The 15,375-nt window shown below is 39.3% G+C and overlaps 1 protein-coding gene across 1 annotated transcript; it reads right to left on the reverse strand.

Moving 5' to 3' along the window:
- Positions 1–1,361: 1,361 nt before the first annotated feature.
- On the reverse strand, positions 1,362–2,089 carry LOC147636118 (uncharacterized). Its single transcript, XM_086801096.1, has 2 exons — positions 1,702–2,089; positions 1,362–1,569 (listed from the first exon to the last, which is right to left on the reverse strand). Exons 1-2 carry the CDS (start codon positions 2,042–2,044, stop codon positions 1,556–1,558), a joined length of 357 nt encoding a protein of 118 aa, XP_086657222.1. The 5' UTR covers positions 2,045–2,089; the 3' UTR covers positions 1,362–1,555.
- Positions 2,090–15,375: the final 13,286 nt, after the last annotated feature.

The raw sequence follows: 15,375 nt of genomic DNA on the forward strand, positions 1-15,375 counted from the left end.
GTGCGGTGCTAGCCAGGTTTACATAGGGCTTACACATGTTTTCTTGTTGTGTTGCTATCCATCAATGGATCAACACTTTCATGTAAAATTACTTGTTACACGTATTTTAGGTTGTCATTTTTACATGTACATATGATGATACAGGACATACAGAGTGTTGTTATCCATGCCTTGGATCAACACCGGCATGTTATTATACGAACAATGTAATCATCTTTTCGAATTAATACAAAATATAGGTGTAGAATGGTGTAGCCACAATTGCAATCTGGATGCACCATTCTGCCTAAAAATAATTTCCTGCACATGATACCAATATATGTGCCAATATACATGCCAGTATCTGTAATGAAACTTCACTTTTACCGACCTGTATACCTACGCCTATACTGGCGTCTATGTACAAGGGGGTATACTGGCGCACATACCGGCTTTCGTGGCATTTACCATGCCTTCTTCAGGCATCGGTATAAATGATTATTCCCTTGTAGTGAATGTGAGTCTTTACACAAAGATGCATAAATTAAGGGCTATGAGCTATATCCATGCATGAGAGCATGAGCTCTATGCATGCATAGAGCTCATAGATCTTTATCCATGCAACATGATGGACCCTTATGCATGCATAGAGAACTCTCCTGCATTTGGTAGAGCCCTCTATGCTATGCAAAATGCATAATGGCTCTACCTCTTATGCATATAGTTCCAAGAGAGCTTTATACATAAGGTAAGAGTCCTTATGCACATCCAAGTAAAATTCTCTTATCATCTTATCATTAAGGGGTAAAAGAATGTGGATCCTAAGAGAAAGAAAGTTGGCAGGTGCTGCTAGCAATATTCGCTTGAGTAGTGAGTGGTTTTATTTACTAATAATATAATATTATAATATTTAATATTCTCCAATAGTGATTGCTTTACTATAGTACATCATATAAAATAAGGTTTTGCGTGCTCATTTTCGATTTTAAGGGCTTTATATATCAAGGGTGCCTTCTTTTTTCCTACTTATTATGATGATATTGTAAAAGAAAAACAAAAGCTATTCATCACCCATCTTCAGAAAATAAATTTCTCACCCATTCTCATGGACGGAGAGTTTCTCCATTCTCCATGAATAAAAACAGCCAACAAACGAGTGATGACCTAGTCTTTTTGGGAACAGTGAATGCTGGCAACTACCCAAATAAGTTCCTTAATTAAGTACTATCTCTAGCATCGCATATAGTGAGGTTTAGGAACATTGAAATATGCACCCAGAATACATTTTTGGGTGAATACAATTTAAGAAAACAAAATTTTGGGTGATTATGCACCTCGGATAGAAAAACATAAAATGTGGGTGGGATCACCCCTAGAACAAGTTATTTCAACTGCTTAATATAACCATGTTGGAAAGCGAACGAAAAATGGACTTGGATTGAGTCATCTCAGCACACAATATGGAATTGCGCATACAAAATCTAGACGATGACTCTAGTCGAATCTACTGTCGATACAAGGTGAGCCATTACACGCGCTACTATGCTTGACATATGATCCCCTCCAGAAAAAAGCTTCACTTTCCAAAGCCTGCAAAAAGGGAGGATACGCACGGTGGTTGTAAGGACTGTTGCCAAAATTGCGAGCTTAAAACAGGAAAGAAGATTGTTGAATGTTTTATGACTTGAAGCACCGGATAACTGGCGGGGGAGGGGCGATTACCGGCACACTTGAGGCCGCGGGGGACCTTGACGCCGCAGCCGTCGCGGATGTTGGAGGCGGCGGTGGGGCTGAGGGCGCTGAAGCTGCCCGCCGGGATCTGCGAGCAGAGGCACGGCACAGACACAGAGTTGATTGCCATGCAGCAAGGCGAGCGCTTGTCGGGCCTCCCTCCGAACAGGTAGCCGCGGCACTGCCCCGCCAGCTGCCCTAGATTAATGGTCGGGCAGAAACCGCCTCCGGGGCGAGCCGCCTGCGCCACCTCAAAGCTGCCCACCATTATCATGAGCATACACGCCAGCACCACCATCATGGACGAAGCACAAGAGCTCCCAGTAGCAGCCATCTTCACAAGCAGGACGATGCACTCAAACGCGAAGACTGCAGCGCAACAACTCAAGCTTTGTTGTATGGTTTGCTACATCGTTTGCCTTTTTATAGGTTACACGCCTCTCTCCCGTAGTCAATCGCCGAACACACAATGCGTAGAGTAAATGCCTTTAACGTTTAGTTTACATTGGCACGTCACGAAGACTTAAAAGTGTGAGGTGCCGGGGCTCTGGCTGGCTGAGAGCTCCATCATCACGCCGCACGTGTTGACGAGAGGCACACTTAAGTCTTGGAAGTAGGTAATGCATTTATGATGGAAAAGCCTAAGGTGCCATCAAAATGAGTCTCTCCAGTGCTTTCCTCCTACACACATTGCCACGCCACAAACAACTCATGAGAAAAAATACAATATCCTAAGTCTCTCACTAATCCTAGTGCATGAAAGAGGTTGTAAGAGTAAGAGTAAGCGTAAATAAAAACTAGTTCAATTACATGTATGAAGAATTATCCCTTCAAAACCAATTTAGGAATTTTGGCATTTATTCAAGTGCCATTTTTTGATAAGGTATGAAAAATGCTACTATATTTGCATCAAAAATGGACAAATGATGCTTTTCTAAGCATGTGTGCTTTTGTTTTTAGTCTCACTATAGGGTCTCACAAAAAGGCTACCATATTTTCATCAAAAAATGGACAAATGATGCTTTTCTAAGGCTATAAACATGTGCGCTTTTGTTTTTAGTCTCACTACAGGGTCTCACAAAAGGCACTTTTTAATGGAAAAGAAGGAGGTAAAATTAAATTTTTGTCACAAAGTTTTGATATTTTTATTTTTTGTAACTAAAAATGATAAAATATGATTAATTTTCTTAAAAGCAAGCTCAAATTTAATTTTACATTATTGAGTTTAACCATCACAAAATACACTAAAAGCCAAATTTTTGTGACCAATGATGCCCACATCTGATGAAAATAATGGATGTGCCAAAAATATTTTAGCAAAATGTATAGAAAGAAATTTTGCTTCATGTTATAAGTAGATTTTTGAGTGGTGTCGAACAATCCATTAGGTGGTGAAAATCTTTCTAATTGTTGGCAATGGCAATCTTACTAGATGAAATTTCTTTTTAATTAATAAAACAGTTATATCAAGAGACTATACTAGAGACTCAATCCTAAGTTTGAGCCTACACTAGAGTCTCAAACCTAAGTTAAACTAGAGACTATACTAGAGACTCAATCCTAAGTTTGAGTCTACACTAGAGTCTCAAACCTAAGTTTGAGCCTACACTAGAGTCTCAAACCTAAGTTTAAGCCTCTGGCCCCCTTGGCTCTAGAGAATTAAAACAAACTTAAGTTTCAGCCCACACTACAGTACAAGCTCAAACTTTAAGTTTGAGCCTCTAGCCCACTTCACAATTAAAACAAATTTGAGAAAAAGGGGTTAATAATTAAAGTTAATGAACACTCAAACTTGGGCTTAAGCCCAAGTTATTAAGCAAAAAAACCCGTCTTCTCTCTCTCTCTCTCTCTCTCTCTCTCTCTCTCTCTCTCTCTCTCTCTCTCTCTCTCTCGTGTGAAAAAATAGCAGTCTAGGGTAACTTCTAAGGTTTACGAGGCATGGCATATAAGTATATATGCAGAACAAACATCACAGTGTTTTTACGTGCACGTTGAAATTATAATGACGACCCTGGGCAGCATAGCTATAGACCGTAAAAACCTCAACAGAAGGCAACAATAGGAGCCTTGCCAAGCACAACACATGCCCCTCTAATTGAGTGATAATCCTATAGTCTTTCAATTGGAGGTTCTAAATTAATTGAGTGATAAATCATATAGTCTTTCATAGGGGACTACATCTAAGATAGAGAGAGACTTGGTTCTAGCAATGTTATCTCATTTTCTTTCTATTACTTGAGGTTGGAGATTTGTGTGATAGGGATACATTGGTAAGAATCCTAGAATGAGGGTGTGTCGAAAGACGTCTAGTTCCAAGGCCTTTTTAAGTGGATTTAGTGTCCTAAATCCATAGTTATGCCAACACACACCTAATGGAAAATTTTGCAGCATCTATGTGTACATGGAAGATTAGGTCCCAATGGTCTCAATTATTGTATAGACTCTAGGAACATGTATCAACTAGCTCTCTATTTTATTATGTAGGCTCTAGGTGCATGTATTAACTATCTCTCTATAGACTACATATTTGACCATAGATCTTCATGCAGCTTCTAAGCCCATCCCCCGAGGTCATTTATAGACTTGTTTGATCAAGCCTCGTAGCTCGAGGGCCAAGGTGTTCCGAGATGACCTCCTTCTATATCCAAGTGTAATTTATCAAACCACACTAACATGACATGGTGCAAATTCTACATAAGCCATCTCCTAACCAACGAGCCATATATGGCTAACCCAGGTGTCTAAACTACCACCACCAAAATGGCTACTCCTCATAAAGGGGGCCTTGAAAAATAGAGCATACCCACACAATGACAAGGGTGGAGTATTTATTTCCAACCCCCCCCCAAATGTCCACACATAGGTGAACTACCTCCAATGATGTTTGGAATTTCCATGCAACTGTGATTGTCACACAATAACTTTGATGCGAGCTTTCTTTAATTTTGTAGGGGTGATTGCTTCTTTTTCTTTTCTCCCTCCTCGGGCTATCTATGTGGAGGTATGCCCCTCTGAGGGCCTTCCTATTAGTATGGAAAATTGTTGAAGTGTGTGCTTCTACTGAATAAATCATGTTAAAAGTAGGCCTACACTCAGGTACTAGTACCACTAACCTCCCAAGGTCAACAACTTCTCCAACTCATAAGTGTACTAGTTTTGTAATGCAGCTTTTGCATCTTGCTCCTTGTAATCTTGGTAGAGTTTAAGAAGTGTGTCTATGGCCACTCGATAAAGCGTTTGGGATTGTAAAATGCGAAGCATGTGCATGTGGATATTTCTAGGTGATGAGGTAAGAGATCCGGACATCATTCCAATGAGGCTTTGCCAACTTAGTGGGGCTAAAAAAAGAGTTGTCCTTTCCATCTCTCGGAGATTGTGTTTTATCCATGTATGGCTTATCCTAGGCAACCTTACTGCATTTTGTATTACTTCCATTGTTAGCCTCAAAATTACCCTCTACCCATCTTGACCACTACAACACGTCGGGGACATCGCAACATTTATGCTTTCGGGATGTCAAAGAATTATGTCATTACTCAGTAGCGAAATAGCACTACTCTCAGTAGGCGATCCCATAGCAACAAAATTTTGCTACATTTTCATTGCCCAGCAACCAAATTTCACTGCTAAAAGTAGTAATAATAGTAGTGAAATTTCATTGCTATACTGTAATTTCGTTGCTCTCAGCAGGCGACATTGGTAGCGAGATTTCGCTGCTATTCTCACTACATAAAATTCCATAGAGTTGTTGAGTGCTGAATTTAAGTTATACATATCACATACATAAAGAAAATGATTATAGTTTAAAAAAAACATCCATCATAATCCTTAGAGCCATGTTTCGAGCAAAAAAAAAAGATAGTTGAAAACTTTTGAAGGGAAACAATGTCAAGATCATGAATCTATCCCATCTTGTAATAGATCCATATGTGTTGCTTCATCAATGTCTATATCTAGTGGAATCTCAATGAAAAGGTGGGGTTCCATCATTATGGGGCATTTGAACATATTTTGGGCCTTTTGCTAATGAAAGTAATTAGCAACAGACCAATAGAATAGAGGATTGTGCACATTTGGTCTCCTTTGAATATAGGGAGGGAGACTAGGCTGTAGGGAGGCAGACTAGGCTTTCAGCACTAATAATTACACTTGTCCCTTTCAAAAAGGAGTGTGGTCCCAAAAAATCCTCAAAACTTTGAAATTTTCAAGATTTCCCCGAAAAGTCACTTTTTCCCCCAAAAACCCATCTCAAATTTCATTATAGTCAAAAAATTCATTTTCAAGTTTGCTTTCCCTCTTGAATGTCCAAATTAGACTCTCATTAACCTTCCTCCCTTCTTCTTCCATCTCTTGAATATCCATCAAGCCCGAAACCCTAATCTGCGTAGCATATTCGCTTTTTCTTTCTCTATCTCATTTGCCCAACCCTTATCTCACTACTATAGCTTCACAATTGATATGGTTGCAACACAAAGAAGACCAAAAGATGAGATTGAGGAGATCTCACTGTACAACAAGAGGGATGACGATGGTGCTTGGGTGAGAGAGGCATTTCACAAGGGTGCTTAGGTTTTCCTGCAGCCTACTGCTATTGGTCCACACTGAGTTTGACAACGATGTGATGGAGCTTGATTGGAAGGGTCATTTACAGGGATTCAAAAAATCGAGAAATGGAGACATGATGGCCATTGTACAACATGTGTACACGGAATGAGACATCCATCTTCACCAACAAACTCGATTCCCATGCAACTGTAAGTATCATAGGGAAGGAAGGAGGCATGTGATATTACGATAGCTACATCTTTCATGTTTAAAGATCTTATTTTTGGGTTGCAGATATTACGATAGCTACATATTTCATGTTTAACGATCTTATTTTTGGGTTACATATATTTTTCCTTCCAACTTGGCAGAGGAGCAACCATTACGAAGCCTTACCAGAACATTTCAAGTACTCCATGCATACATTGGTGAGGCATTATTTTCTTGTAAAACCAGTGCAAAACTTCTTAAGGAAAAGATCTTCTTTTACTGGCACTCCTATGTGTGGTGCCAATGCATGATGGTGGGTTTGGTAAGCTAGAGATCATCACTCACAACTCCTCTCTTCTCTTCTGTTGAATGGCCAACTCCTAATGCTTGGATGTTTATGGTCATGAAATCAAAGATGCTTTGTGACATACAAAGATCTTTAAAGTTTACAAAGCCATCTCAATCTGTGGGTCTCAGTTGGGTATGCCTAATTCATATTTTGGCTAAAACACTATATTCGTGAGTTTGGGAATTTCCCAACTCCCATTTTTTGAATACTAAAAAGGTGGGACCTGGATAACATGCCTATAAGTTTCTTAAAACCATATCATGTGACCTATTACATTGGAAAGCGCTTGGAAAATGGAATCTAGTGAGCTATAGAGCACTCAATTTGGAGTAACGGTGTTCAAGTTATGATTAATCCAAAGATTTGACCACGTGTCCCAAACTACTGGGAAATTCCCATATTCCCCAATATGGTGTTCTAAGATGTTCAATCAATTTACTTTCTTACAAACACTTACCATGTTTGTGTGCAAGGAAGTACTAGGTGATGACATGGTCGCCTTGCTTGGAGAGCAGTGAAACATTATAGAGGGGCAACATAAGGATGATACATTCAAGTGCAAAATAGTAGAGTCCAGTGTTACATTTCAGCATCTTAAAGCTCGTGCTACCTTATACATCCACTTTTATTATGAACGGTGGATGAAGAAAAACAGTAGTTGGGTCCCATTGTTGCAAGCGGATGAACAAGTTGTTTTGCCTCTTGACATATGCGTTAGGTTGCCCAATGGTGTGGTGAAAATTTTAAGTGCAAGCAGGCATTGGATCCTCCTAAATATTAGGGAGCACCTCAATATCATGGGAAGTGAGGATATAAGTAGGGCACAGTTCAAGGTGAAGAATAGAAAGATTCAAATGCGAATGGAGTCAAAGACCTTGGTAGATGCTAATTGGGAATCTAATGGTATAAGCATGACTTAATAAGAAATATTTGGAGTTTTTTTATGATGTTTGTTTAGAATTATAATATTTGCCTTCAACTCTTGGGCTCCACTCAAACCAATTTTGTAAATTTACTTATGTAATTCATCAATGAAAAGTTTTGTCTCGTAATTATTGTGCCTTTGGAAATTTTTATGTTGTTCTTTTAGAATTACAATATTTGGAGCTTTTTTATGAAGCCCTTTTAGAGTTCTAATATTTTCCTTTTAGAGATGTACTCGAGTCACGAGATGACATTTGAAGGCAATTCTAGCACAATATCTCTAAACCGTAGCCAGCCCATTACAAAGTCATGTTCCTACCTTGAAAAATTTAAGTACAAATGTGTTTTGAGTACAAAACATGATAAAATGAGAAGAGAATTTCTCAATCTTTACAAAAAAGATTATAAAATTAGAAAAAAATTTACAAATATTTACAATGATAAATAGGGAGGAGAATGAAGCTTTCTATTATTTTGTCTCCTCCAGTTTTGTCTCCATCTCCTTTGGTTTTGTCTCCATGTCCCTTTCCTTTGTCTCCTCTGGTTTTGTGGCCTCCTTTGTCTCCATGTCCATTTCCTTTGTCTCCATGCCCTTTTCCTTTGACTGCTTCTGGTTATTCTTACTAGCAAACTTGAGTTCCTTTTTAGCTTTCTTGCCAACACCCTTCTTGGCACCCACTTGAGGACCACTTTTCTTTGTAATACTTCCTAGTAAATAGTACCCTTGGTTTCTTTATGAGTGCCTTGTTGAGGAGCACCCTTGGTTTCTTTATGTAGAGTTTTTTGGTGAATGTACATGTATTTTCTTCTTTCTTCTTAGATGGAGAGGCTTGCCTTGGGGGTGGAGAGTCTGGATCATTAGGAGTGAATTATTCAAAATAATATTGAATTATCCACACGAGGTAGAATATTTTTGTAGAGCAACATGAGGTAGAATATTTTTGTAAAGCAACTGGTTGATTTCGGAAACTTATACTCTGCCTCCTTTTTTACATTTGGATATTTGTCTTCAATAGATGCAATAGCTCTCTTACATGCCCTATTAAAAATTAAATTTGAGTATAAGGAAAAATAAAGTATGAATCTTAGAAGGAAGATCAATATTCAAGTTATTAAGGAGAACTACTTACAATTTAATCTGCCCATGCATGCCAGTCAGGCTATTCATAAAAATAACACTTCTTCTCAGAATATTGATAACACAAGTACTCGAGTGTCCACTAGAAAAGAGTAAAAGAAATATTTAAGAAAGCAAATATCCTTAAAATAATTCTACACATATGTCATATAGTAAACACATAGGAATCATCAGTTAGAGACGAACCTGTCTACATATGGCAAAACAACAAAACAAATGTTCTTATTTTTCATTATCTTGAAATAGGATGCGAGATCAGAAGTCTTCTTCTTCATATCAATCAATGCTGGCAACACTATAAGGGATCACAAATGAATACTTCGTTGACTTGATTTGGAAGCAATTCCTTCATAAGTGACCTGAAAGAGTTTATAAAGGAAAAATAAACAAAATAGAAAATATTCATACATTAAACACATGTGAAATGTATTCATACCTTAAACACATGAGAACAACATTATCATTGATCTCCCTATATGTCTCTACAAGCATGTAGAGGTAGTCTTCCTCCATTGTGCCAACATGGCAGATCAGCTGCCCTGGTACTTGGGAAAGCCTCTGAGAATTGGCCTTCTCCAACTGCACTAGGGTCTCTAAGATATCATGCACATATGAGATATTCTCCTTTTCCTTCACTTCCTACTCCTCCCAGAACTCTTTACGTCTAGCTTAGATTTCCTAACCAACTTTGTTTCCTTCTTGGGGGAGGGGAAGTGACTTCTTCAACTTTTATATTCTCTGCCTTTAATTTCCTTTTCAATGTTGGGGGAATTGTCGAGGATCTCAAAGGCTTTGCTATCCTTTTCAATGTTAGGGGAATTGCGAGGATCTCAAAGGCTTTCCTATCCCTCATTGGAAAGGGATGAAGAAATTTGTTAAACCTATACATCACCCTGTTTACAAGTGTCATGTTTCTGTCCATCAAAGTGACTTTTCTTGCATGGGTAGCACATATGAAGCTATCATTCATAAAGTCTATAAGGAAGTCTTCACAAGCTTCTTGTAGACATGCCACTGAACTTCTCTGCCATCTATAATGTCCTTGCCCTTTGATACTTTGGATATGGTACATGATTTTTCTCTGCCAAGACCGGATAATTCCTCTATTATGCTAGCTATGCTCTAGGTGTTGGACTAGAAGATGTAAATGCACTCAAGGGTTAGAGTCACACAAGAAGTTTTTGCATTATAAAGGAAAAATGCCTAGTGAAGAGGAATAGCAAGTAGAGAAGAGACTCAAGAGCAATTAATTATCTTACTGTAAATATTTTATTATATCTTTTATATAATGAAATGATACGATTAAGTTTTACTTGCAAGTCCGTATTAAGCAAAAATGTTTACAACACTCTTCAAAATGTTGTAAATTTTGTATACAAAATTTCGTAACACTAAATCCAAATTCTTCCTTCTTGTCTTCTTGATGATCTCCATGCCGCATGACGTGTTGGTCCTATGCTAGCTTTCCACTTACAGTGATCTCATTTTGTCTTGATTTCATGCTGCCTTTGCTCAATCACTCGTATGGGCCTTGTCCATTGATAGTTTTTGCCCAAAAGTATATTTGTAAAACCAATTGAACATTTCTTTGAGGTAATTTGTATGGGTCTTTCCTCCTCCATGTCCGGTGTTTTTGAAATATACTCCTCTAGCTCAGTAGTGAGATGTTTCCATTCCTTGGGTGCTCCACATGTCAAGACAACCATATTCATTCATGAAGTATACACCATGAGCATACAAAATGTGTTGCAGAAGAAAACAACACCAATTCAGAAGCTAATATTGATAATCATTTCAAATTGATGAGTAGAAAGAAACTCTACATGTTTACCATGTAGTGCGTATTGATGGTATCACCCCATGTATCGACCATGGCTTTTGCAAAATTTTGAAGCTCTTCTTGAAATTTTTGGCGCTCGTCTACAGTCATCCTACTTTTGGTCATTAATTTAACCATCTTATTGAGGTCTGACCAAACCTTCTCCTGTAGAACTACAAGGCTTGGATTGGTGCAGTCAAACGTTGTACATTTACACAAATCCTTCCACAAGTCCCAAGACTTTGAGTTCTTTACTTTTTTTGGCCTCTCTAAAAAATGTCTTGTCTTATATCCACTCATAGACACCTGCTGGGCCACTTCATGATTTATGCCAGAGGACTTCTTGTTAACAATAATCTACACATTGCTGCCATGGCACCCAATTAAGTTGAGTAGCTTCTCTGCTCTTTGAAGAGCTTCATTTTGTCTTTCCTTACCTTGCATAGTAAATGCATATTCAATGTGACACTTGAGCAGACGATCAAATACATGCATGAATGCATGAAAAGTATAAAAGTGGACATTCTTGAGTTCGAATGGAATAACAAGATTCCATTCAGGGTCTCTCAAATGCCTATTTGGCTCAGCTAGCATGTTAGCAGACAAGACACCACCAACCCAGTTGCCAACATCATCATCTAGTGTGTCATTCTCATCATCTTGATTCTCTAGCTTCCTCTTCCTTCCTACCTTCTTCTGTTTCTTTTCTCTCACCATTCTCATGCACCATGGACAAAGATTTAGGGTGTTAGCACCTTGTGGACACCCAAGAAGGTACTTTATTTTCTTCAAGTCACTTCCTAAATGCCAGTCTACTGTATAAGTTCCCTTACCCTCCACTTCTAATTTTTTTCCCTAAATCTGTGCTTTAATGACATTGGTAATCCATGGTATCCTATCAAACATCCAAGCCAGTACTTCATGTGTCTCCTTTGGTACTTCAAATGCCCCAAGACACCATATCTCTCTCAGATTGGACACTAAAAGAGGGAACACTTGACTTGCAAACCCTTTCCCTATTGCTCGTTGTGGAGTGGAAAAAAGAATACGGAGATAGGCCTCTATAGCTTCCCACTCCCCCCCAACCTTGAAATTACTAGCACAAAACAGGGGCACCATAGTCAAAGTAAACACCCAGCAAACACATACCCTTCCATTGTGTGCATGATGAGGTAATCGAAGGCTGGCACAAAGTGCATTGTGAGAGTGTAAACCCGTGGACTATACCACCAAACACGTCAATCATGCCTTCTCCTGCAAATGGACACACACAGGATACCAACACACAACCATAGCCAGATACATCACCAATATCATTCATCTTGAATTCCCAGTCAACACTTCATACAAGAGTCTTCTGACACAGAAGCTTTTGCTTCACACCATCTCACATACATGACACCTTCACATCAACACAAGATGTATACTCACAAGGCTTTCCCTGCTCGCTACTACGAGCTGCACCCCAACAAGAAAAAAACTCTCTAGCATCACCAGACACCAGCCCATCGAGGAACTGGCGGCAAAACAAACAAAAAGAACCCATCTCCGCCAGCGCACAGCACTTCCCTGTCTCCACGCTTGTAGTCGACGCCACCCCTTCACTCCTCTCTACTCTGCAGTCCACGCTCTCTATCTCTCTTGCACTCTTTCGCTGTAGTCGGCACCACCACTTCCTTCTCTGCAAACGACGTGCTCTCCCTTTCTCTCTTTTTGCTGCGCTCTCCTTCCTGGCCTGCAGTCGCCATCACCACCTTCACGACTTCACTGCAGTCAATGCCAACCTTTCCTCTTTGCTTTTTTGCTGCAGTGGACGCCTTCTCCCCTCCATTACAGTCGATGTCTTCTTCTTCAACGTCGTTGTGCTCTCTCTTTGCTTTATTGCAGTCGACACCAGCCTCCATGCCAAACAGCAACAATGTACCTGCCCGCTGGCTCTGCACTATCTCTCTCCATCACCACCAGCCATTGTAGCAGCCCCCCAAAACCAACGCAACACCTACCTTTTTCTCTCTGTAGTCTCTCTTGCGCTTGGCGAAGCTGCAGCAGCCAGAATAGCGGGCGGCCAGAACCTGAAAGTCAACTTTTTTCGGCCACGTTGGTGTCTCGAAAATCTTGGAGGATGGCCACGGTAGCATCCGACTGGTGGCCTTAATGCATTACACCCACGATGCCAAGAGGGGCCCTCTGCGATCCCTCGTGCTTCACCTTTATGTGCGGTGCCCACGACTTTCCAAAACGAATGCAAGAGCTGCCACATGTTCTCTTTTAGCTACACCATAATTTTCCAAAACATGACTATTGCAGTTGGTGCCATGCACTGCCGATCATCATCACATGCTTGCTAGAAATGGAGCGCCATGGACTGCATCCAGAATCAGTCCCAAATTGACCAGCCGTCATCACATTTGGGGTTCCCATAATATTTTCACGTGGAGGCATTACCAAAAGCTCGTAAAAAGCATAAAACCACCCACTCTGTACACCTGCTAGGGCATTCAAGGCAAAGCTTTTTTACATGCCATGCATCTCATATGTACACAAGCCCAAAACATCTTTACAAAATTTTGCCTAACACTCGTCTAATTGTCTGGGTTTTCATTAGAACCTTCCAAAGATAACTCAGTCTCCTCAGTCATATTGATCTCACTCTTTGCATATGCCATTGCCTCATTCATAAGTGTGATAATCATTCGTTCGAACCTCTTACCTTTCACAATCTGACAATCATCCACTTTCAACACAAAACTTACCTTGTTACCTTGTATGAAAAACAAAAGTAGATAAGTTTTAGTACTTAAACGATTTTTTTTAGCTTGCAAGGAATGTAAAAAAATACTTACATTATTTAGGCAGTCCATAGAATAAGATCATAGCTCTCTGAAGACATTGTAGATCAACAAATATATTGTTAAACTCATTGGGGATACATGATCTTACCATTTATGCTTCACTTTTTTCCCCAAGCTCCAATGGTTAATGTTTCATTGATGCAATAGTATTCTCTAATTTTGCGTTGCACATCATCATTGCATGTCCTTTTTGCTAATCTTATCTTTCTAGGGATAGAAAAAAATATTCCTTGTGATGCCTTATTTTTGCAGAGTGTATCTTTTAGCAATTGATGGAGGGCTTGATATCCTTTTGTGCTAATGCCCACCTCATCGCATGCATTATGAACCTCCTGAATGCTTAGAAGATTGGTAATGTCATCCATTATCTCATTTGCGAGTATGTGACGTATCTTCTTATGGAATGGGTCTCAAATGATGGAAAGAATGTCACGCCTCCTCACATAACAACGTAATATTTCTTCAAAATCTTGAGGACCATTATCACCACATGCTTCTTTCAAAAAGTTCCTATCACAAACCAATAAAGATTACCAAAAACACCTTAATCTATTACTTATAACAACCACAACAACCAAAAATACCTTAATCAAAATTACTTGCCAATAATAGATAAAAAACAAAAAACAAACCTTGTTGCATGGATTCTTCGCTTGCGAGCACCACCACCAACTATGAGTTTTTGAATGTTATTGATTGTCCTCTTTCGATATCTTGCTCCCACAGGGGTGCTCTTCATATGAGAGATTGTGTCTTGTAGCTTCATAACGCGAGCCTCTTTCTCTTTATCTCTTTTCTCTAGCTCTACAATATTATTTTGTGCATTGAGTAGTGCATGTTGTGCACTAATCAAAGTGCTTTGTAAGCTTTGTGTTTTTGAGTGGTGTAATTGGACTCTCCATGCATCACTCCTGCTTAACCTTCTGCAGTACCCAAGCAGCCCATTCTCACCCTCTCCAACAAACTGAATAAATGAAGGGAGATCATCACTGAAGGGTGGAGGACAATGCAAAGAAGGATCATTAGGATATAAATATCCATCAACCAAAATATCCACATTAGTCCGACCTTGTTGTCTTCTTGCATGCTTCTCTTGTGCATTCAGACATTCTTTCTTGATTAGTGCATATTCATTCAATATGCGAATATGCAAGTCCACCTTCCGCACTCTTGTTTAATCTAAAATTTTTGCCATTCAAAAAATGGAAGAGACTATTCTCTCTGAAGTGACTCAGGGCTATCCTATTGTATTCACAATAGGGCTATCCTATTGTATCACAATGGGAGCTTGGGGAAGAGGGGAGAGAGAGAGAGAGAGAGAGAGAGAGAGAGAGAGAGAGAGAGAGAGAGAGAATCTTATTGCAGAGGTTGGTAGGAAACATCATGAATAATAGTAATGATTGAAAGAAACGGAATGTGGGGGGAATTCCAAACACGACTATTAAAGTGGAGTAAATAAGATTGAAAGTGTAGATATTAGTGATCCTAGTAGGGGTTTTAATAGAGAGAAAGAGAATCCTAGAGAGAATTCTAGTTCGAAAATTAGAGAGATTCCCTACTTTTAGGCCCAAAAGTAGGCATCATTATGAGCTTTGTCTCCTTAAGCCTTAATAAAATTGGTCTTAATTCCTTAAAATTAGGGATTCTTACAGGGCCCTTTTTATGCTCAAATGCCCCCTGACATGAGAAGACCAAATATTAAATATAACTTAGCTATTGAATTGAAGAGAAGATTCATACCTCACAAAGCTTCCGATTTTGTAAATAGTCTCTCTCACCTTCTTATCTCCATAAACAACTATAGCAATCGGAAGAATAAACTATGCAT

This window comes from Cibotium barometz, chromosome 8 (assembly GCF_041138505.1).
Source record: "Cibotium barometz isolate CiBa-2024 chromosome 8, ASM4113850v1, whole genome shotgun sequence".
NCBI classification, from domain to species: domain Eukaryota; kingdom Viridiplantae; phylum Streptophyta; class Polypodiopsida; order Cyatheales; family Cibotiaceae; genus Cibotium; species Cibotium barometz.

Excerpts from the sequence above, each read along its gene's own strand:
- LOC147636118 (XM_086801096.1), bottom strand. The coding sequence starts at position 2,044 with ATGGCTGCTACTGGGAGCTCTTGTGCTTCGTCCATGATGGTGGTGCTG.